Source organism: Tachysurus vachellii, chromosome 3 (genome assembly GCF_030014155.1).
Source record: "Tachysurus vachellii isolate PV-2020 chromosome 3, HZAU_Pvac_v1, whole genome shotgun sequence".
Classification (NCBI taxonomy): Eukaryota; Metazoa; Chordata; class Actinopteri; order Siluriformes; family Bagridae; genus Tachysurus; species Tachysurus vachellii.
Genome location: NC_083462.1, coordinates 25,019,477 through 25,044,612, shown reverse-complemented (window position 1 = coordinate 25,044,612; position 25,136 = coordinate 25,019,477). Strand labels below are relative to the sequence as shown.

Genomic DNA, 25,136 nt, shown 5'->3' with positions numbered 1-25,136 from the left:
GAGAGAGAGAGAGAGAGAGAGAGAGAGAGAGAGAGAGAGAGAAAGAGAATGCAGTAAACCACAGACACACAGCACCATGTAAGTTATTCATATCAACCGTTTTAAAAATGATTTATCACAGCAGGTGACATGAGTTTTGAAATCTACCATGAACTGATCTGCAGGTTTTAGAGGAAATGAATAGAACCTTGCTTGGCCTGAAGCAGAATGATGTGGCAGTAGTGTCAGACTTCTCTCTTTCCAGCAGTACCAGGCCACGGTCCTCTGTCTGACCCAGGTAGTGACCAGTGGAGAGATGGCGCAGGCGGAAAGGTTGACCCCACCGAATATGGCTCCCACTCCAGCTGTTTGATATAAAAGAGCACAGAAAAAAATGTGTAAATCTTCCTGTAATGACAATATATCCTATATATTCTATACACTTTATTAGGACCACAAGACTAATACTGAGTTGCTCACAGAACAGCCATAATTTGTAACTGCATGAGTTCCACACAATGTTGGAAACATTCCTTTGAGATTCTGGTCAATGTTGGCACGACTGCACACATAATTACTGCAGCTTTCTCAGCTGTACGTTCATGCTGCAAATCTCTTGTTCTAACACATCCCCAAAGTACTCTGCTGTATTTGGCTCTGAAGTCTGGGGAAGATACTGATATTACTGTTATATTCAGAGAACCAGTTTGAGATGATTATGCTTTGTGACAGGGATCATTTTCAGGCTTGAAGTAGCCATTAGAAGATGGGTAAATTGTAGTAATAAAGAGATGTACATGTTCAGCAACAGTACTTAAATAGTCGGTGACATTAAATGACTGATTAATATTAAAGAGCCCAGTGTTTGTGCCAAGAAACCATTCCCCCGTATTATTATACAGCACCACCTCCATCAGCCTGAACTGCTGACATAAGGCAGTGTGACTTCATGGATCGATGCTATTGATGAAATCTGGCCCTACAAACTCTCTTCAACCCTACAATGTTGCCCAAGTTATGATTCATCAGAACAAATGACATTTTTCCAATCTTTATATATCCAGATTAGGTGAGCATGTGCTTACTGTTGCCTCAGATCCCTTCTCTTAGCTGACATAAACATTGTACATTTTAAAATGTATTTTGTCAGTGACATAACATGGCCACAAGATGGTCGCTGACATTTTATTGTGTTCAAGTCGAATGTGCTCATATATAATATTAATAAATACATGAAATGCCTATCACATTAGTCTACAATATGCCCTGTATGTGAATTCTATTTCAGTTAATCAGAAAATGTTTGGAGATTAAATAAGTGTTATAAAGGCAAGATTTTCTGTTTGAATCTTTACCTTCATAAAATGTTTCAAAATAGGATGGCTTTAGCTCTTTAAATTCAGAATTATTCAATTATCAAATGTAACAGGCCTTAATGGTGCAATGACAAGGTCAGTATGTGTCCTGATCGCCTGATGTTGTAGCCATACAATTAACTTCCCATTAAATCTTCATCTGAATTGTAAATGTGAAGGGATGCTTGCTCACATGGCAGGGAGCACACATACGCCTAGATATTTTCATGAAAACTTGCAAGTGGGGTGTTCAAATTACATTTTTATGAGGATAAAAAACTATTTTTTGGTAGCTCGAGCAGACAATGAGAGATTGTAAGAAACTCCACTCAAACATTAACCCAATTTCAGCACAGAATCAAGGACCCTAAAGCCGGTTGCACCTTTCATTAACATACTGTATAGTTCTTAATAATGTTCAAGTTTCTGAAACTTTTTAAGTAGATAATTTAGCCCACTCAGGATATAATTGTTAATATCCAGTGCCTAACCCAGTCCTGAGTTACAGAATCAATGTTTTATTGATAGAAGACATTCTCCTAGACATTCTCTCTCCTTCACTAACTGAACTACTCATTCATGCATAATTGGAAGAGACAGCTAAGAGATGGATTCAATTTTAAATGTGCAAGTCATTTAAAATTTAACCGTCACTGGTGAAGTTGATAGTTTTGACAAGTTTGACCTTGTAAAGACATTTGGCTGGTTCCCACACTCACAACGTCAGCTTTATATTAAATAAACATGCAAAAGTTTTCCGGTTTGTCACTGAGATTAATGGAAGGGTTAGAGGAAGGTCCTCACAATGATGGTAAGAAAAACGTGTGTGTGTGTGTGTGTGTGTGTGTGCGTGTGTGTGTTTGCTGTGTGTGTTCACTGTGTGTGTTCACTCACCTAATCCGAAGTGGCTCTAATCTCCACAGGGACCTGGCCCTGGAACCTGTTTTCCCAGTCTCATAGTTCACCAGCCTGTGAAAAGTCATTGCATTCAGAGACTGATATAATTACAAATACACATGACTCTTACATAATGTGCAACATAAAATGGTATTTTAAATCCGGTTAATGTTAGAGAGTCGCACCACTGCTGCTCGGCAGACTGGTCCGCTCCTGGTATAGTAAGGAGCTCATCATGTCCATGGAACAGGCGCATCACATGTCCCCCCAGTACATATCCTGACGAACACAAGATAAGTGTGACAACCGATGTATACAAATATGTGCCCTACAAATGAATTATGCTTTTGAAGATCAACATCAGAACTGCTTTAAGAAATGTACATCTTTATGAAAAAAAACTTAATTAGGGAGAAAAAAAATTGTCATTTTTTTAATATAAGAAATAAACTGACCCACTGCCACATTGCTGCCAGAGCAGGTAGGCTGCACATTCCACAGTGTTTGCATGAAAGACGCATCCACTTGTATGTTTCCATTGGAGATTGATAGATGCTAAAAAAAAAAAACATGTCATGCGTAACAATTTTGACTTTTTCATTAATTTCAGACTACTATGATGAAATTTTGTAATTTTCTTACTGACTAGTAGGATTCATGTGCAAGTACTTTTAAAAGGACAATAAATTCATAAATAGTGCAAATAACAAAGTAATTGCACACATTTTTTGGGAATGTCTAATATTTTTGTAGTAAATACATATATACAGAATGCACAGTATTATACACTGAGCAAGTACAGCGAACGAGATTTAGAAAATTGACATATTTTAGAAAAAACATAGATACATAGAAAGCTCAGCTTTTAAAAAATCTAAAAGTAATTACACTATTTCCAAAATAACTAGGAAGTGCACTATAAAACACATAATAATGCGTAAAAAACACTGTTTGTACAGATGTAATGTAATTTTTTTTCTCACCAGGAATCTCTCTGAGGACACACTGACCAAAATGAGATCATCACCAATGCGAACCTTTTCACCCTCAGACCTTTGTTTGGAGGCTGGATGAATGGTCCACCAACAGGCTTCGCCTTTGAGTAGGAAAACAAACAAGAAAAGCCTAATAAATAGAGGAATAGAATAACAGTTCCTTTCACCAACATTTCCCAACTGCACATAAATCATAAAATGTGACAGTATACCATGATTAAATCAAACTGGCCAAGTGAAAGACATTTCCGAAGATACATATCACGATATCTCATATGGGCGTCTTCCAGTGGTGGCCTTCTCAAATAAACACTTCTGACGTTCACAGTACATAAAAATAGCAAACGCTCAGTGTTCAAGTGCGGAGAGCAAGTGTCTGAGGGCAGGCTATTGAATTGATGAATGAAGTTGCATCTTTTTTTTTGTTGGATTGTCAAAAAGAAGCCTGTTGAGCTGTGATCACAAAGCAAGCCTTAAATTGTTAAACACTAGTTTGTATTTGAATCCGAAATACCTGTCGAATCCTCCTGTAATCCTACATCAAATGACAGCTTGTCTGTCAGAGACCTTGATGTCTTTAGACAGGCTAGATACTGTTAGGGAATAGGTAAGACACAAAGTCATGTAAAGCATCTGAAACTAAAATAACTACAAGACACACATGTCAAATAAATTGAAATGATGACAGAATGTAAATCTGCTCAAATCCACCATGTAAATTGATTTCCAACAAAGTGGTATTCATTAATTGTAGTGTAAATGACTAATCAAATCGTACGTTCAAGCATTTACATTTAGCCTATTTGTATAATTTATACAGCGCACACTGATAATTAGATTTGATTTGTGGTTGCAACAGGGGGCTAATCCTCCCTTCAGTGTCTTTAATAGGTATAGCACATTCTCACCATTCCACTGAATGAATGCCTTAGTAGGATGGCGTGACCATACAGCAGTGTCCGATGTCCACCCCCCTGTCCCGCCTGCAGAGAGACAGAGTGAAATATAAAGAGAGAGGGTTAAGAAGAAGAACCAGTGTGAATACTGATGGAAGAAATGTTACTATTTTCACAGCAAGTGATCTCTCAAAAAAGTCTGACAAGAGAAGAGAAAATCTTTTCTCTCTTTAAAAGTATGAACCATTTTCATGAAAACACTGAACCGAGCACATGCTGGGCCACTCAGTTGCATGTGTTAGGGAAATACTTCCTGTTCATTTAATTGAACAGGAAAAAATTTCGTTGTACCATAGATGAGGAAATGTGTTGAGAAAGTAATATATAAATTATAATTTCACAAAAATTAATATCAATAACAGTTATCATACATATCGTTCTACTTTCTCAAAAATACACATTAGAAAAGCTATAAAACCACTTACCCTTCTTATAAACTTCTGAAAGCAATTGGCAAAAAAAAATCATTTTTTATTAAAACATTTTAACAATAACATTACAAACAATACCAAACTAACACCGTAAACTGATTTAGACATGTAAAATGTTGCTAAAAACAACCCAAGCTGTATTAATCAGTGGGCAGAAATGAGTCTTTTACTAAAGATTAAGAATGAAACAGAGAAAAAGAAACTGAGTTAAATCTCCCAGCTGTTATTTCTAGGCTGTACTACATATTTCTTGGCTGACACATTACATGGGGCTCAGTGACCTTTGGCTGCTGGTCACTTTGATATCTTACTATTAAAAGCTCACACGAAGCAAATTTTATTTCATTCGCAAACGCCTTACAGGAAAATCACATACACTTCACAAATGACCATATGCTATGTAAAAAATAGATGGAGAAATGGAGATGGAGAAGTCATATGTCTCATATGCTAAATTTAAAAATAAAATATATATCAAAAAAGTAGAAAATGTTTTGGGGGATTTGTGTTAAGACATTTTCATTCTGGAATCAACATTCCAGAACATTTCCTCTTCATTGGTACCTGTGAAATTTGTCTGATTCATATTTCAGCTGTGAAAAGGAAGATTTTATAAGTCAACAAAGTCAAAACAACTAGTTTATTAAAAGGAAGTCTTGCAGCTTATTAAAAGGAATATTAATCAGTAATCCTTAGCAACATGACAACGTATGTCAAGTGTAACCTATGCTATAGTACCTATGTTGTATTATTTGTTATCTAAGGATTTTTTAAGGATTGTGATTATTGTGATAATCAAATATGGTTTGTGGTGTTTTTAAATAGTAATGTTAGCAAATGAGCTGCACAGAACTGAGACAAAATAGCTGAAAATGAAACTCAACACTCTCGTTTCGGAATAACGTTATCATGTAGAGCACGTAAACTCCTAAGGGTCATGTTAATGGGTAGTCTAAGTATTTTCCTTACTACTTCATGTGTACTTAAGGAAACTGATTTCTCACTGCTAGACTTCTATGATACAAAGTTACAAAGTTACAGTAATTTGTTTTAGCCAATTTTTCTCTTTTATCTATCCAGTCCAGTATTATTTTATAGATACCATTTCCAAACAGAACAGAAGTGCCCTGTTTTTTTTGAGAAAAGAGAGTGTTGGTGCTCTGACACTACTTATATTTGTCCCTTATTAGTTTGGTTAGTGTCTCAATAAACAAATACTGTAGTATCTAACAAATACCACAGACAAAAACTAATGTATTTGAGTATTAAATACTGCTGATTTATAGGGTGCTATTTGGTGAGACAGTTCTGGACCACATGAAGGTTAGTTGTTTTGTTGTTGCTTTTTAAATTAGCCTTCGTGCATGTTGTCGAAATGTGGAATGAACTGTAGACATAACATACCCATCGCTCATGATCAGGAGTCTAGCCATGTTGAACAAAAAATACAGATGTACAGTTAATATATGTAATAATGCATTTGTTCATCAAACTAAGATTGGATTTGTGATGCTGTGGAGCATTTCAGCATTTGCAAAATAAAAGTCAGGTATGTCACCAAGTATACCAATATTAACTCATGTTAAAGCAGAGACAAAATCTCTGTTTAATTTCAAACACACCAGACAAGTGAAACGTAAAAGGAAAAACCAGCAGTTGCATTAGGCTAAAGGGGATTTTTGGTTGCCATGGTTTGGTTCATTAAAGAGAAGAGTCGCTACAAATCAATACGAAGTTACTCTGACTGATGAGAGTTTATTCTATGAGGAAACATTTCTATCCTGATGAGAGTGGTCTCCTCCAGGATGACTCCACCCCATCCATAGTGCTTGATGGCTCATTGGAAAGATTGATGCAATACATAATTTTTTCGAGACGATGTTAAAATAGGATCTGGCGCCCTCTCATATTTGTACAGTTTTGGGACAAATATTTCCATGAACCAGGCACCTATGCAAGATTGTTTCTTTTATACAAATAAAATTAAATTATGTAATAATAAACAATCATACTATATGTGTCAACCCCCTTCCAAATAATTAAAAAAATTGAAAAATGGCTCCCTTCCATGATGATAGAATGGTAAGTATTAACCATAGTATACTTACATATACAATTACATGTACATCATGGATATAGTGAGAAAAGGCAGCAAACTTTCTTGTCATAACTTAAAGAAGTAAGTTTATTTCTGGATATTTAAAACACCCCAAATTGCCACAGACAATCAGAGCAAATTGTGCCATTACTAGGACTATACATGACTGTGTTGTGGAGTAATCTGTATAATGAGACAAGCTAAGAACGGCTTTTTTCACTTGTATCAGAATTTCGTTGTTAGATGTGTGTTATTTTGTAAGAATATTATGTAAGACCTAGTGTTCTAATCAAAATTCTTGTGAGTTTCAACACATTTTGTGAATCTCATGAAACACACAGTCCAGTTAACTCATCGTACCATGATCATTATACCTATGAACTCATAGTCTATGGTAGCATTGAACAATACTGTATTACAGAATGCTTTGGACTACTACTGTATGTTCCAGGACATTTGCCCTCCCTGTGCAGTCTAAGTTATGATATCATCTTACAAGACATGACACAATAAAATATGTTGGATTTTCCTTTAATTTGTCACTCATAAACAGATTATCTGTCTAAATTCTTCAGACTGTTGTCAGTCAGTATTGCTAAAGTACTTATAGATATCTGTTCTTATAGCATTATAGCATACAGACTTATAGCATCTGCTGATTGAAATTTCAGTATAACAAGCTACTGAGTGATATTGCTGACCAAAGAAATCACTAAAAGCTCAATATATGGATAATAGTATATCTTGGTGCATATAGACTGTATGTTGGAACATGCTGAATATTTATATTTGAAGTATTTAATAAAAAATGAAACATTTACAAAATTTTTGTTTCAATATTTAATAAAAACAGATTTAATGAATTTGCTCCAAAAGCACAATTACAGTCAGCCTAACTGCATATCAAGCCATTATGGTAGTTCATTGAATTTAATTTAGATAAAGAGCTAATGTGTTAGGTACAATGCCATCATAACCAGCAATGGGTTCCTTATGATAGTATGTACCTTACTTGCAGTGTTAGTGGGAGGAGCTGCAGATGATTATGTGGGGATGTATGGTGTATGAAGAACTATACAAGACCTTGTATAAAACGTTGTAATTTGGTAATTCCTATCATTTCTATCAGTAACTTATACATCCTTATAGGTTTTCTCAGAATTATTCATTCCCAAAAATCTTCTTTTTTTTTTTTTTTCAAAAATAAAAATAAAAATGGTCATTAGTAATGAAGCGTGTTTGCGGAGACCTACAGGTATTATGTGCTAAATACATACCATGAAGAGTAATTACTTACCTGTAGCCATAAACAAGCGAGTAGCACTATAGCTGAAAGGATATTGGTGTGATCTTTTTAATGCAACTACAGCATGTAATTCACATGAGCAGACTGCTGCCAGATGACAGCACATAAAGCTGCTTTAATCTTTTTAATTCCTGTTCCTGCTATGAGCCTGTCAGTAAACAGTTAAAGGCTTTCAGTAGAATACAATCTTCTACAAAAGTACATAATTGGATTTTGTTTTTGCTGTACACTTAAGACATTTGTGATGAATATGAGAAAGCAGTTCAGAATTTCACAATGCAACAGTTTGGTGATGGCAATTATTTACTTTTATTTACAATAAGACTATATGTTTCTAGAATTTTGCTAACTTGAAAATTTGGTTGATTTGCCACTAAGTTGTTTAACACATGTATGTGTGAATATCAATTACTAAAATCTGAAATTCAGATCTATCATTTCTTATTCATCTTTTGAACTCAAACACATACTGTATGTATTTAGTGTACTGGAAAGACAAAAGAACTAGCCTTGCTGTTCTAATACATTTGGAGAGGGTGGTACATACTACTGTTATACGCAATATATAACAGCAATAGATACTGTTTGAGGGAGATGGGATAAAGGGTATTATATCAGATATATAAAACTTTGATTTTACTGCATAATCAAGAATCATGTTAAGGACAAATTGAGCAGAAATATTCTCTAAAAGCTAACACTCAACACTGAGTATAGGGAAACTGGAGCAATGGCTGATGTTCTGGAGCTTTTCTTAGAAGAAGAAAATAGTAGCTTTTTTTCATGTATTTTCCCCCTTTACTAGCATTTTATTGGAGTATTTTTCAGTGGGACGAGCGATATAAGGTATTTTGAAGGTATGTTATTAATATTTAATGTTATTAATGTAAATGGAGCCTTAAATAATTCATTTAAAATGTGTGCCATCACAGCTTCTACTGAAGGCCTGATATACATAAACATGTATTATTTCTCATTTTAACTGTACAGATCACAGTGATTTTATTAATCATAATTCTTCATCCTCGCCTAAAACAAATTCCTTGTTACGTCACTGGTTATAGCATTCTGGCAGCATTATATTAAGTGTGTTACTTAATAAAGACGTCTGGATTTTTACACATATGGCTATAACAGTGACTGAGGTGACATATGGCTACTTACACCTTCCCCATTTTGGTCTGTGTTGGCCAGCATCTCCTGCAGAGCTCGCACAGAGAGAGACTGCTCCAGTACAAAGTTACAGATGCACAGGTCAGGAGGAACATACTGCACAGAGAGTGAAAAACAGAGACTCGGAGATACAAGGTCACAGAATTTAACTTATATACTGTATTACAGACAAAATATGAAATTCAAATTAGATTTAGCAGCACAAAAGACTCTATTAGGAAGCTCTATTTTAGAATAATTGCTAAAATGATTATAATGTACTCTAGAAATCCTTTAACAATCCCTTTCCAATTTTTCCCTTTTTTTTTAGATTTTTTCTTACAGCCATAATTTCTTCTGTTCCAAAAATAATTATACATATTAACCTCAGCAGTGTCCAGAGTTACACACCATGCTCTTCTAACTGCACATATAGGGTTTGAATAATCTCTACTAATTTGTGAATAACATTTTTTTTAAATGTTTAAAAATTAACTTTTATGAGATTTAGGGACATATTTAGAGAAGAGGAAGAGCAGCTCTTTTAAACCATTGAGCATGTATACCTGTAGCCAGCATTCTAAACATGATTACATGACTAGATCTTTTCTGAAAGCCAAGTACAGTAAAATTACCTCTATTTATTTATATATAGCTATGCAAATGAACGCCTTTCTTCTTTTTTCGCATTTCTAAATAAAAAAGTGAACAGGGTTAAGATGTGTTGGTGTTGCCATGGTTCTCAACCACACACATTTCTTCCCATTAGCCTGATATATTCCAGGAACACTGGTATTTTTGAACATGTTAACAAAACCCTACTGCTCTTAACGCAGTCACAGTACAAGGAAAATGCTGCTGTTCCATAACAAGAATTTTTATATTTAAAAATAAAAGTAAAAGTGGAATCTGCATACTGAAGAAGAGATTTATTCATCTAATTATTCACAAGCATTCGCCGGATTATTTTTCTGGAGTATAGAGTGACGAGTCTTACATCTGGTGATATTATGCTTTCTCATTATTTAGATTATATTAACAAGTCATCCAAATCTTGCCAGTTGTACCTTGGCTTCTGAAGTGGGCTCGAGGTAACACAGTCGATTTCCAAGTCCCTCTGCAGACAAGCAGAATTTACGATTCTCCTTCTGAATAGTAGCAACACACTGGAGCACCACTTCATCATCCTGTCAAGGATGAACACATGTGGAAGATCTGGTTAGTTTAAAATATCTAAAAGGCAAAACTTTGTAAACGTGATTAGTTAGGGGTGACAGACTCCAGTGCCAGATGGGTCACAGACTCATGAAACACACAGGAGTTTAGCATTCTATCTCAATTTAAAACACAAAATAAAAGCAAAGGCAAATCTCTGTAGCAAAGCTGTGCAGAGGCACTTAAAGGGGAAAAAATAAATTGCGGTGTGCTGATCAGAATATTAAAACACAAGTGAAGGTATAACATACTTAGCTACTGTACAGCAACCGATATCCAAATAGAACAAAACAAAACAATAATTATGTGCTAAAACTTGCATCTATCATACTATATAGTACATATTTACATTTTTTTACATCAGATGGAAAGAAGATGCTGAAAAGTAACCTAAACACAATCTACTGTTGAGTCAAAATTCTAGATAATATGGGACTCATGCTACTGTAGAGCAATACTCACTATGCATACAAATTTACAAACTATTAAGGAAGCATTTATTTTGCCAGCTGGCCAAGTTTGACACTGGCTACACAAATTATGGCTTCACAATTCCCTAAAACACTGCAACACTGTAAACACAACACAAGGCATCATGCATACTATAAAGAGTCTATAATTCTCCACATTACAATCTCCACATAACTAATATATTACTTTTACCACTTTACTTTTATTAATTAAATATGTAATAAAATGAAATAAGTGTCATTTTTTATTATTATTTATTAAAACAACTCTTAATATAGACACTACAGAAAGAAAAGGAACACAGACTCTATGAATTGTGCCATTTATGTCCTACTGATATTACATTTAGAAATATGTTTAAAGTTAAAAGACAACTATATATAACTATACTTACATTTTAGTTTTGTTTAACATTCACTCAATGCTTTTTGTAGAATATTCGATGTTCAACTGTAAACTGCATCATCTGAAGTTCCTGAAGATATTTAAAATTAAAATTCTAAAAAATAAATAATACCATTTATGTCAATGAGTAGTCTCCATACTGTTCTCATGCCATTAACACATTCTGTGTATTTTGTAGGTCTGGGGATTTAACTGTTACTTTCAACCCTGAACAAGAGTATAATGAGACACTGTAAAAATGAGATATTTTTGGTCAAGATCATTTAACATTTTTTAAAATAATATTTAGCATAATTTTTAAAAGTTATGAGTTATTAAATGACGCCTTATCCTCCGATTCATCAATGTATCATCTTGTTGCTGATACAACATTCACAATAAAAAGTAAATATCACAGCTACAATGCTACAGTGTCTAGTAAAGATTCCCTCGAGTGTTTCACCGAGAAAGAGGAATCATCTGTGGGATCTAGGCAGACAGTGAGTGCATCATTAAAGCCTATGGCACAATTTCACTCAAGACAGGATTATTGATTTTGGTCTCTGTGGCTTTTCCTGCTTCTTTCCTCTTTAAGGCCTTTACATTGAGCACATTAATCCAAGCTGATGGTTGCCATGGCTCTGTTCTATCAAAGTAATAACCATACATTAAACACAGAATTGCCTTAGAAAGCTTATCATTTAAATTTCATGACATAAGGACAAGCAAGAAAGTTCAAGAGGTGACATGAATATTTAAAGCCAAAGCAGTGCAGTGGCATCAGTGCAATGCAACAGCTTAAATCTCACCACATTTGTGCAGTTGACTGCAGTCATTCTTTGGTTAATTTTATGCCTGGTTAAGCCACTGATTATTACTACAGCATAGCAGTCCACAGTATAAAAGTTCTAATGCTCTTCTGATCTTTGGATGATTGATCAAAAACGTCTGGAACTCAAGAGAAGCACAGCATGAGTAATGTGTAATCGTAATCAACAATTCTGAAAATCTCAATTAGCTTATTCCTACTGTAGAGCACCGAGAATTAATTCAGTTTTTACAAAGCTGTCTAGATTTCTTCTGCAAATGCATATCAAAACCATCATTAATGCATGTATAATTTTCCATACTCAGAATATAAAATCAATCCCACAGAACAAATGCATCTTCAAATAATTCGCAGAATTTAAATAAAGGTTTGTTAAGTGTGTGGGAAAATTGTATACTTATAACGCATTTCTAAAACCTTGTTAACTTTCATAGTGTTATTTCTTTGCATTGATTTTTGCCTTCTGGGATTCCCCCTGCCAAATCACTCACTGTCTCCAGTTCCGACTATTCTGTCTAAGTTCTGTCTCTTTGTAAAGAGATTCCAATTTGTACACAAAAGAGTTATTCAGTTTTTCCCTCAGTAAGTGTGGGTAAGGTTCTGTTTTGACCCCAACATCAGTTTCTTTTCATTTTAGAAAATAACTTGTTAATCTAGAACCATAAACCATACAAAAAAACTGAATGACCTTTATTTAGTTCAGCTCTTAGCTCTTTAAAAAATAAAAAAAACTTATGTGATTAAAAATAGATTAGCACACTAATATACCTCAAGATTCCTCGCTTAGTAATATAAAATACACTATGTACTGACTATGTAACACTATGTAATGTACTGTTTATAAAACAAACACAGAGCATTGCATGTCCGTGTAAAACCAAAACTGTAATTATAAAACCATTGCTACAGTGATCCTCATCTAGAAGGGTCCTCCAGCCCCCTATCTTCTTGCTTAAAAGGATCTTGTGCCAAGGAATCTCGTGAATCTGTGGCAAAGTGATCCAGGGGACAGCAGCAGAGCCATCTGCTAGAGAGCTGAGAGTCAGCATCACAGTCTATGTATAGGGCCAGGGGTGTGTGTAAGGTGCCAGAGGAGGGGGAGGTCCATCGTAAGGGTGACCCCAGCCTTCTCTCTTTAATTCCCTTAGATCCACAGCCAGTGAGACTCTTTCTGTGCTATCATGGTATCTGGTAGTCAGACCTTGCTCTTGTTGCATTAACTGCATCATGCCTGTGGGTTTAAAAAGAGGGTGGGACTGAGAGCCCATGGTTTCCTCAAACCCCCACTCCCTTCCTTCCTCCCATCTCAGAGCATGTCTTTAAGGACATGAGCAGGTGCATGCATGCCTCGGGAGGCCGTAACCCGAGAACTCCTGATGTGCTGCTGTACCAAGCAAACTCACAAGTCACCAACCAGAACCTGTCACTGACATGAACTTGAGAAAAGGTGAATATACTAAATCTGCCTTAAGCTTGCTATTTTCAGAATCATGCTATGCACATGCTCAAAACAGCAGAAGCTTAAACAGAAAAACTGAATCCGATTATTGGGGGTGGAAATTTGTCTAGGATTAAGTTACCCCCGTCCCCCTATGAGACCCCTCCCCATGAGATATAAAGAAGGACTGTGCTCATAAATGTCAGGCAAGGTGATAAGAGGTTGTATCACATTAGAGGATTTTAGCTTGCTTTGCCACATTACAGTATGATATACAACTGTGAAGGGGTACTTGCCCAAGACGTGAATATACTACCATTACCTGATCAAAAGTGGATGACAATATTCTTTCTGCTTAATATGGTTTAACAAGAATCTATGACAAGTTTTATTTCTTAACTGACTTTTTTGATTTCCTGTTTATCTGGATTGACTGTGTCTTGTTAGGACTGTCGTTATATTTACAGGACAAGAGATAATACCAGGAAAACAAAGAATTTCTCTCATTTTCTACTCTGTAAATAACTCATATTTCCAACATCCAGTGCACGACTCTGGTCAGGCTGCTCCCACTCCTGTGTCTGACAGATTAATGAGATAGCTGACTACATGCAGCTTAAATCTCTGCCACCTCTGTTTACTGCAGTCTTCCCACATGTTTTGAATAAAAACACTGCCCTGGGTGTGGAAAAGAAATCAGCAGAAAAACAAAGTGATGCTACATACAATAATCATATATGTTCTAATACACCTAGATGGGTATCTATTAGAGGTTCAGTCATGAAACATTCATCAATGAACTGTGTTGTTTCACGGATTATAAGTAATTTTAAAGAGGCCTTGCATTAATTAAGGTTATAATTTATATTATTTTCTTATGATTATATATTTGAGGTTAAAACAATTAAACACAATTAAAGTATGCTGATGTAAAATCTCACAGCATATAAAACCAATAACACAGTGCATTTCTATTATTGTAACTAACACCCCACACCATCACCTACCACTCGTACTTAATGGCTGTAAGATCCATGAAGGTCTTAAACTAATACCATCTTTTCAGAAGAGATGACATAAAGAGGAAAATTATACAATGCATCAAAAGCCATTACTCTTATATGATCAGTCATGCCAGTGGGGAGATTTTAATCTCCACTCTGTGAATGACACTGCAAAAGCCATATTGTAAAATTTGAATATAGACACAGCCTTGTTGAAGCAGTGCAGAGAAAATAAGAACGCAGAGTTTCACCAGCCCAAAAGGATTACAAATTGGATTTTCCCAAGCTTACTTTCCATGCATATTGCTTTAAAACAGCATCATGAAATAAGAAAAATGGCTCGCAAACACGGCTGAGCGACCCCCATCAACACTGATAAATGGAAGTGCCAGACACAGGCAGGGTAAGAATGAAAAAGGACAGGATTTTTTTTTTTCTACTAGGAACACATTGTTCTGAACAGAGCGATTCAAATCTGCATGTACGGAACAAGGTTTAATACAGGAATATGATGGCACGTAGACTTTTATCTAAAGGTATTGAGCAAATAGGTTCATACCCTACAGTACAATGGTAAGCAGTGTGCACAAAACTAAGTTCAATATAAAATACACTATATACTAACTGTCCTGAAGTGTTTCACTGAATCAGGTGTGTACATATATATAAGGATGAGCAATGCTGTAGCACCGAACCAGGGTTTCTGATCCAATTCCAAGTTTGTGTTACTGTCTGCGTGGAGCTTCACATATTTCTCTGTAAATTTGCATGGGTTTTCAACCGGGTCCTCTGGTTTTCTTCCCACATCCCAAAAATATGTTAGTAGGTTGATAAGCATAGCATAACATAGGCTAAATTGCTTCTAGGTGTGTGAATATGTGTGTACGTGGAGCCTGGGATATTACAGAGCCACGGTATGGATATAGAGCTAAGGCATGTCCATGAAATCATTTCTCATTTATTTATTAATCTTCAGTAATAACTTCATCCTGATCATTATTATAGTGGATTCAGCTCAGAGTAACCTGAGCTGAGAATTGAACCAGGAACCCTGGAGCTGTGAGGCAGCAAAGCTACAGTACACACTACACCACTATGCATCCTAATCAAAATTTTATGAACTGTAAATCCATGTGCAGTTTAGTACATGCGCAGTTGGTTTTGTATGTACAATCAACATACTGTGTTAATCAATTTCATTGCAATTACAAATTATATTTACATATAACTTTTTAACTGAAATGTTTTAATATTTATAATGGTTTGTTGATACGTTCCCTGAATTGTAAGGGAAAAAGATGACAATGATATAGAAGTCAGTACATGGCAAAATGGCAGTTGCAAAGCCTATAACGTGAGATTGAATTTAAGAACTGGGTGTGTGAATAATGATTCTCCTGTCACATGTGTTTGGTAGGCAACAGCTTTACAAAAAAATTTATTACTGATTTCAGTCAAAGAATTCTCTTGTGTTGTGTTTGGATTTGATTGCTTAAAAAAGGAAATTGCAATGTAGTATATCTGCAAAAATTATATCTGTCATCCCCTGCAATACCGCGTACCCAGTTAATCTGTCAACACAGGCTCAGATCTGACCACAGACAGTATCTGATATCTGGCACATTATTCCTTTGCATCATAGGGAAATAAACAGAAAGAGGTTTATTGCCAAATAAAGAAGCACTCAATCAAAAGCAACATTTTTAAAGACAGAATGTAGCCTATTTTTACAAGAAAGAGCTAAAACAATTGAATTATCTTTATGTATCATCCCATAACAAGTTAGTAGCAGAATATACAGTAGAGATCATTTTTTCAGTAGACCCAACAAACAGCTGAAAAAGGTTACATGATGCATCCAAACCTCTTAATCTTAATACAATGGAACACCGTTTTTTCTCTGCGGATCGACTCAAATCAGTTATACACATATTAAACCATAATTGCACAATTATGAAGGTGATAGATGGAAGAAGTCTGTCCTTCAGCCCAGATGGCTCCAAAACATTCAGGAACAAACCCATGGCAGGGATCACACCAAGTGACGGCAGACTCTGTTTTTAATCAATGTGAAGGAAACTAAATTCAACACATGCAGCTGGAAAAGGTCATAAGCCCCAGGGAACATTGAATCACATGGTCCAAAAACACAGTCTGCTCACGTATTGTAGGGTCTCATCACTGGCCGATAGCCTTTACCTGGGCATCTTTTCTAAGTCACAGTCACATTTCTCCATATCTCCAACTCAGCATACTTGTCTTTTTGTAAGTGGACAGCTGCAAAGTGTCTACTACACACTGACAAGCAGGAATAGCTCTAAAATTAATCTGTCATTTTGCTTGTCTCCTCTTCAGATACCGATCTAAGATATTCTAGCAAGAATCATCGAGACAGTGTCATGTCACATCAAAAAAAAACTCAGCTCCCAAATTATAAAAGTCATCTGAGAGAGAGCATGTGTAAAGTGGATTTAGAATAAGCCTTCCTGTGGCGTGAAAAATGATCACCTTGGGCTACAAGGAGACTAGAGCAAAACAAAAAATAGAAACAGTGTGTCTGGTTTATCATTTACCTCCATTAAGAGCAACCGGGAAGACAAGGAAAACTCTGTAAAGAATTACATACTGTAGGCAAACTTTTCACTGGGTACACAGTATGCTTTTACACAGTACTAAAAAAAGCTGAAAATCTTGCTTTGTATGAGGATAATGATTAAAGCTTAATGCAGTCTAAGTGTGTTTGTTTACAGGACATGACACACTAATACAGAGACGCATTTATAGGTGTATAATTATATACTATAACTATATATTAATATAGATGCATAATTTTGTTGTGCTTTTCATTGCTATATTACTGTGCATATATAATTTAGAATTTATGTATATAGTTTTTGAATATATATGTATATAGTATATGAATGTAAGTGGATTAGAATTCTACATACGATCAATAGGTGATTTATAATTTTTGGAGATGTGTCTTTGGAGCCTTTCTAAAACAAAACTGTCCAGTATATTGAATGCAAACTATGATGGATGTGTATTCATATCTTTCCCAAAGGAAATACTTTTCAAGGAAAAGGAAATTTTAATATTTCTTTGGTTTAATTTAAAAGTTTAGTGGCAGCCAATATAAGCGAGTTAGCTGATGCAATGACCCATGTGTGGGCTGATGCCAAAAAATTGTGGGTGTGTGTGGTGGAAAGGAGGCTAAATTTAAACCCCAGAGTGTTCTCAAAACCAAAACAACGTAAACTCCAAATAAGCCCAGTTCTTCTGTACTGGCAATGCAGAAAACTGTTGTATTCAAAAAAATTATTAAAGTATTTTTTTTTTATCATGCCAGTGCCACAATATATAAATGCATAGAGAAAAACCTAAAAGCCTATCCCAAACCTTGGAGATAGACTGCTCACAGGAGCCAGTGGTCAGTGCTACAGTGATGTCATATACCGTGTAAATTAGTGGCCAATAACAACTCAAAAGGATGTTTTCTTTCTTTGCACTGAAAAAGGAAGAAGTCACCAAAATGAAGAGATATATGTGATGTATTATATACTACTCTGAATGTTCATACTGCTCATACCCTTTAAGTATTTGCAAGTATAAACCCTTCACTGCCAACTTTCCCACCTTAACACCACGGTGAAACTGTGCACACCTGCCTTATGCAGGATCTTCCGACAATCTGTTAGATTCTTTTAACACAACATTGTGGATTATTGTGCGGGCGATTAAGCTTAAAATCAACTCCAGACCATGTGTTTTATGTCCTAAATGTACACCCTAAATGACTGTAAGCAATAAATAGTACATTTAAAAAGCCTAAAATTGGTTTACTTGCACAAGGGAAATGTGCAACATCTGTAGGATGTTCTGGGTGTACATTCTGAGTGTAAAATATCCTCCCAGATATCCTTAGTTCAAGCAAACAGAATAGAAATATATTTGTTTCAAGAAACCCTCTGAGAAAAAATGTGACCAATGATTGGATTAGCCCAATTATTTCACTCTCAGATGCATAAATGTAAAAAATTCCACACTCAGCCAAACAAATATAGACTATTTCTGACCATGACCTTGTTCAGTGTCTCCTATAGTCATTGTTCACTGATCAATTATTTCACAATTTTCAGTGTCATCAGATTGTTAGCATGCCACTGACACATGGAATCTGTGTGTTGTGGGTTACAGTATAGCAAGCATGCCAAACACTTAGAGGTGACAATTATTAACCCCTGGAGGATAGCTAATACTGTGGGGGTAAATCAAATCACAGCTGAATACTACATTTCGTTACAACACAATGGTCTTACAGTGGCAGATATTACAAGGGAGATCCAGGACGTTCCAAGACAGAAACCCGACTTAACTGTACAGTAGCTGCCTTTTATAACTACACTACCATATACAGGCTGAGATTGGTGAGACTGGAATGCCCCATCACCACGAACAGCTGAACGAATATTAACAATACCTGAATATAAATGTCAGCATTTTCATGGCTAAATCATTATAACAGGTCGAGCTCTCTGTCTCATATCGATTACAGAGAAAACTGCAGCCAATGTCATCAATCTCAGTCGGACAACCGAAATAGAAAATGCCTTACTGTAGGTGTACTAGAACTTAACAAACACACATGCTTGTAAAAACACACAGCATGAACTCAAATCAGTAGTCAATAGATTCAATGCGCTTTACGGAACAGATGCAGTGTGAATTGGAGATCAATTGCGGTTTATTGTGCATGAACACTTTCAGAACGGTAACGTTTCGTCTTAAATAAAACAAAAAAAGCTGAATGAATTGAAAAACTTTTAAACTAGCCTTAGAAACAAGTCTTTTTAAGTTTCTTGTGTGCAAACAAACCCATCACTCTGCGTTCGCATGCACAACCTTTGGACAGCAGGTGCGTCACTAGCGCGTGTAACTCGCACCCGAGTCCGCTTTAAGTACCCAATTAACCTTAATACATTAGTAGCACATTACTGGCAGATCACACGAGTACAAAGACAGAGAATCAAGCCGGTGGTGAAAATCCTCCTCGATCTCTCAAATCTGATATCTTTTGCGCTGAAAGGCTTCCAGATTTCCAGATGACACGTTTCAAAAGACGTTAAAACAGACATTGGTTTAAGCACAACCCTGTTTCTGTACTTACAGTTCGCAAGAACTGGATTTCATCTTCCCCTTCTCCCCCTTCAGCCATAGCTGTAGTGGCAGAGCCTGGAGCTGTAGACTGAGAGAAGCACCGCTGACAGAGCGATATGTGCGCACAGCTCCATTCAGAGCCATATAGGGCAGAGCAGGCAGTGCCACCTCAGACTGGCATTCACACTGACCACTGATGGCACACCAGACCTCCTGTCTGTCTGTCACTCGAATAATCCAGCTCATTTACTAACAGGTTGGATACAGATTCAAAAAGGTGTTTTTTTGTTGGTTTGTTTGTATTTACATTTAAGATACATGAAGCACATAATCATCAAAGCATTCGAATAGATTCATTTTCATTCATCTTAATGGCACCGTATCAAATGAAATGAAATTTTATACATTTAATCAAATGTGCACCAACGCTTTGCTGTGATTACATGCTTGCCTCTGACAATGCAGCTATGCTATTTTATATATTAGCTATGTTACCATCCTCACGTCTTCCTACAGCCTGGATAGAGAGCTGTTGTGTCTCTATTCTATGAGCAACAACGCCATCTGGTGGGACATTGGGGTAATTGATTTCAATACAAGATTTGTGGTCGACACCTATGTAAGGTGGCTCTTTACATGGTCCAAACCAAGCAGTCAAGAAAATCCTACAGAAATACTTGTTCTTTATTGGGAGTTAATCAGAATAACTTCACTATCATACTTCTGTATGGTAAATGTTTTTGAAAATGAGTCACACACTTATTATTAAAAAAATAAATAAATAAAATAAAATAAAATAAATAAATAAATATGCAGCCTGGTTATTGTACATTTTTTCCCTTCTCTTTCCCTAAAATAATTCTATTTGTTTATCACTTTTAATTTTAACATTTTCTCTTTTTTATGTGAAACAGGAGAAACAATGCATTTAAGGATGCTATTCCACTTGCACTGAAAGATTCCTTGGACAGCTTTACATGTATACCCTAATCTGCTTGAAGACAAATGAGAAATGTGTTATCACTTTGATAATCAGCATCATCCACATCAGTCTTCCCCAACACCTGAGATGAACGTCATTAGGGGCACTTAAAGAAGTCTAATCTTTGTCTCTTTCGATCAACTGATTTCATTGTTCTAAAACTAGAGGTGAAATCATTGATTAATTAGCCACATTTGTTCTGTTCTTGATATTAATGTCTAATCATTTAAAGATTTTAAAACTTTGTCCATTCTCATCTGTACAGAGTGTATAAGTTCTCCTCTCTGATATTTGATCACAAACTACACTTAGATATCAAACAACGTGATAAAATCATTTGAAAACCATTTGGTCAGTAAGGGTTTAGACTGTTTTTAACACTTCACTGGCAATCTGGATGCTTATATACAATGAGATTTTTTCTGGTACAAACCATAGTAATGTTAGACATTAGACAGTGTTTTACAGCCACAGCAACTGGTGGAAAGTCAGACAACCACATCCACGTACTTCTTAGTTCATGATCTCTGTAATAGTGTGTATTTCAAACCTTATAAGCAGGCTTAATGATTGTGAAGGAAAAATAGTTTATAAATAAATTTTCAATTTGTGCTCAGTTTAATTAAAAATGTGGTGCATACCAAACCCATTTTCACATGTACAAACAATCAAAAAAAGAGTTTGACCTGAAAGCTGCAATGTTCAAGACTACTTCCAGGAAGACATTATTTCTTGTGAGAATAAAATCATAATTGGTCATTAGCAATAAGAAGGAGAGAAAACTAACAGCAAAGAGAAGCAGTTTGACTGATGAAGTCAGAAAAGGTGCTTGCAGAACCACAATGAATGAAGGACCTGCTGAACATATGCAGGTTACAAAGCCAAGGTTGTTATGGGGAATCAACAGGGCAGAAAGAATTCTGGTCTCCTTAACAACTGGGAATTTCAGAGCGTTCAACAAAGAAGGCAGCAGCTGAGCCGATTTAGCACCCTACAGTATACTCTCCAAATCTCTTCAAAGCCCATAAGAACATCCCACAGAAGACGAAAAAAGGTTGTGCATGATGGATACTTTGTTAGTATAAAAGCTGTGTTAGAGTATGTTTAACTTTACATCTGATACAGCTACTGAACTACTATTCCAACCTTCCTCAAAGACCATCAATGAAGGAAATGAGCTGGACTTCTCTCACATCATCGTATATGTATAATAATTTATAATGTGGATTTCTTATGTAATTTCCAACAGTTTACATGGCACAGGAGATCATACATCCTGCACTCTAGAAGAGAACAAAAATTCTAAAATGGATGGAGACTTAAATAACAAGAAGTCAGAATATAACAATGACGTCTACATCGTGGCTTGGACTACAGGAGAGTCTGGTGATTTACAATATGATATCCAGCTCAGGAGCTTAACAATCAGTTCTACAAAGCTGGGCAGTTTGGTAAGCAATGAAATCGTGAAAAACAGCTATTTGTCTTTTGGGTTTGGATTCTTCAAGAAGCTGGAGGATGTAATGCATCAAGCAAACATCCTTATTTTGAAAAACATAGGCACAGAATTATCTATACCTCATACCCACTACTCAGAGCACCTAGATACAGTCCTAATGAAAAGCCTACATATTCTGGAAGGAGATCTATACCAAAATAATCAGAGAGTTCTTAAACAAGCCAGGTCCTTTGCCAAAAGAACCAAGTGGATTTAACAAACATCAGATTTAACATCCAACCAAAAGGAAGAAATATATTTGCCAGGTCTGTCCTTACACACTTATTCAGATCCTACAGCACGGCCAACGTGCTGCTACTTGTTTCTCCTTGTTCTTCAGGAATAACACTGTTACAGCCCAGCATCCCATTCATGCTGAGAGATTACAGAAAAAGTAGAAGAATGTTCCAGTTGCAGTGTGACAATCCAGCAGTGGATTCTAGTAACCTTATGACACTTGTGACTCTAACGCTGAGTGTTAATGAGCAGAATTCTCTGGTACCATGTTCATCACACTTGTGGAAGGTGGGCACAGTCTTCTCTTACTTTGTAAAAATAAATAAATAAATAAACATCTAGATGTAGCATACACTTTACTTTGGGATATTGATATAAGTCTCAAACTGTTGTACTTACAACATCCATACAGCTTGGGAAAGAGACTTTGTATCTTTTTATTTTTACATAGTCCATGATCACTGAGCTGCTTTGTGATAGCTGTTGTGACAAAGATTAGCACCAAAATCTAAAACATTCCAGAATTCAAATCAAAAGTCCTGGAGCATGCTGTGTTAATGATAGGTTAATGAAATAATGCAAGTCTATATAATTGGCACAACAGTCGACCAGATAATGCAGATGCATTTTATGTACAGTACATACTTAATTGATTTTAGGAATTGACATTATAGATGCCATCATGTAAAGATAGAAAACAAATACATCTTCTAAATGGTTTATTTTGGCCCTTGCATTCGATATATAGGAACTATAAGAACGATGAAATTAATGCACTTGAGCAGCTGCCAGTTGTTTTGTAGTCTAGATGTTGCCTGGAAGTGAAAGGACACTGACATTTCATTTAGAGCAAAGGTTTCCCATGCTATCTCAGCAGCAGCTATGCGACAGGCAGCCAATAATGTTCCTTTCTCATCAGTCTTTCAGGAAATGAAATCTCTCAAGACACCCCTGATCCCTAATGCGATTAGTATCAGACTGTGAGATTAGTGTGTGGATTGTGACACAGCAGGTACAAGCCTATATTTCTGTGCTTGGCATTAAAATCTATTTGAAGTGTGCGTAAGATACGCATAGTGCATGTTTACACAATCTTCATTGAAAACAGAAGTTTCTACAGAAACATTATATAAAAAGTTATTCATCCTTGGCATTTCCGAAAGCTGTCACAAGTGGCAAAAATTAGCTGAACTTAGCATTGATGGAAATCACACTATATTGTGTATCTCCTCTACAATCAATGAAACTTTGCATTTATGGACAAAACATAGCCAGCAATTTTATTTTTTTGGACAGGTGTGTCATTTATTTATCTTTACATTTGTAGCAGTTTAACAATTAGTGATGATGACAATGACGATGACAATGATGATGATGAAGATGGTTGTTGTTATTTACTACTGTTACTAGTAGTAGTAGTATTCATTCATTCATTCATTCATTCATTAAACTTTAGAAACTGGTTTATTCTGGTCAGGATCCAGAGTCCTTCCAAAAAACATGACATTCTTTATAGAACTACTTGTTTTTGAGTTTTGTATTAAGACAATATAATTTAAGCAATCAGTCACAATGCTCATTTAATAAAACTGTGGCAGATACCATAGCTATATAATATATAATAAGTTAGGGTTATAGTATATAAAGCTGACAGATATAGCACATGCAATACCTCTTCATATCCAATGAGTGGCATCCTAGTGATTCCACTCAGAACCAAACAATGATAATGATAGAACCAAACAATCATTCTCTACCACTGGTAGTGACTTATCTCTCAGAATTTATCCACCTCCTATGAACATTCTGATGCTAATCAGATAATCTTTTTATTTCTCTCAAAAAACTTATTAATATTCTGCAATTTATCTACACAGGTGAGGACATTCGCTTGTTGTATGAGGCTCTGTGTGTGTTCTGCCTCCAAGCTGTGGATTACACCAATACACACATACACACTGACTTCCTAAGAATAACCTCTGCTGAGAAAGGCACCACCAGTGACCCAATTACCTCCCCTAACCTGGTAATAACTGTAAGAGAATATCAATGTTTATAACAAAATTGCATGAAATAAATCAGAAAACACCACGGCAACACAAGTGCAAGGGATTATATAAGATCTAATGTTTAGTTTTTGAAACACATACTAATTAATTTGGTCATTTAAAGCCCAGCTGACTCTTTTATGACATACAGATACGCTTTGTATGTTTTTAGCTACAGTAGTCATCATTTTAAAGATACCATAGAATCTGTTGTTTACAATAATGTAATGGATCTTGATGAATTGATAACTAAAAATATTATTGTTAGCTTATATAAGCTTTTTTTTTTACCTTTCTGAGTTTCTGCATCAGACAGAAAAAAACGTGTCAGTCGCACTTTTGTACGTTATACATCTTATAATGTCACCATTATGCAACTGCTATTCTTATGCACAATGACATCATTTTTAAAGGTTATTTGTGATTAGACATTTTTTATTTTAGCCTGCTTCTATAGTAAGTACTGAGGTATACAGTATTTACAATAGACTTCCTACTAGATCAAACAAAGAACTGTAATCCTTTATCTTGTCAATATGCTGTAGTCATACAGCTCAATATTTAATGTCTTACCATGATAAAAAGCAATGATAAAATGTCAGTTCACTTTTTAATTCCCTCATGGCAAGGGGATATTGATGGTAAAAGTGTATATTCGGCACCCTGCATTTATTAGGAACATTTTTGTACATATCTAATTTACT

General features: G+C 35.7%; 1 protein-coding gene across 2 annotated transcripts in view; it reads right to left on the bottom strand.

Annotated features, from left to right (window-relative positions):
- ryr3 (ryanodine receptor 3) overlaps window positions 1-19,796 on the bottom strand; it is a 74,759-nt gene extending 54,963 nt beyond the window's left edge. For both annotated transcript variants that reach the window (XM_060866428.1, XM_060866427.1), the window contains exons 1-11: window positions 19,678-19,796; window positions 10,237-10,356; window positions 9,182-9,286; window positions 6,018-6,038; window positions 4,135-4,209; window positions 3,741-3,819; window positions 3,215-3,327; window positions 2,687-2,786; window positions 2,417-2,510; window positions 2,229-2,303; window positions 188-344 (exon numbers count right to left, since the gene is read on the bottom strand). In XM_060866428.1, coding sequence (XP_060722411.1) covers window positions 188-344; window positions 2,229-2,303; window positions 2,417-2,510; window positions 2,687-2,786; window positions 3,215-3,327; window positions 3,741-3,819; window positions 4,135-4,209; window positions 6,018-6,038; window positions 9,182-9,286; window positions 10,237-10,356; window positions 19,678-19,725 — 987 coding nt within the window. In that variant the 5' untranslated portion in view covers window positions 19,726-19,796. The remainder of the gene's footprint in view (window positions 1-187; window positions 345-2,228; window positions 2,304-2,416; window positions 2,511-2,686; window positions 2,787-3,214; window positions 3,328-3,740; window positions 3,820-4,134; window positions 4,210-6,017; window positions 6,039-9,181; window positions 9,287-10,236; window positions 10,357-19,677) is intronic.
- Between the last annotated feature and the right edge of the window lie 5,340 nt (window positions 19,797-25,136).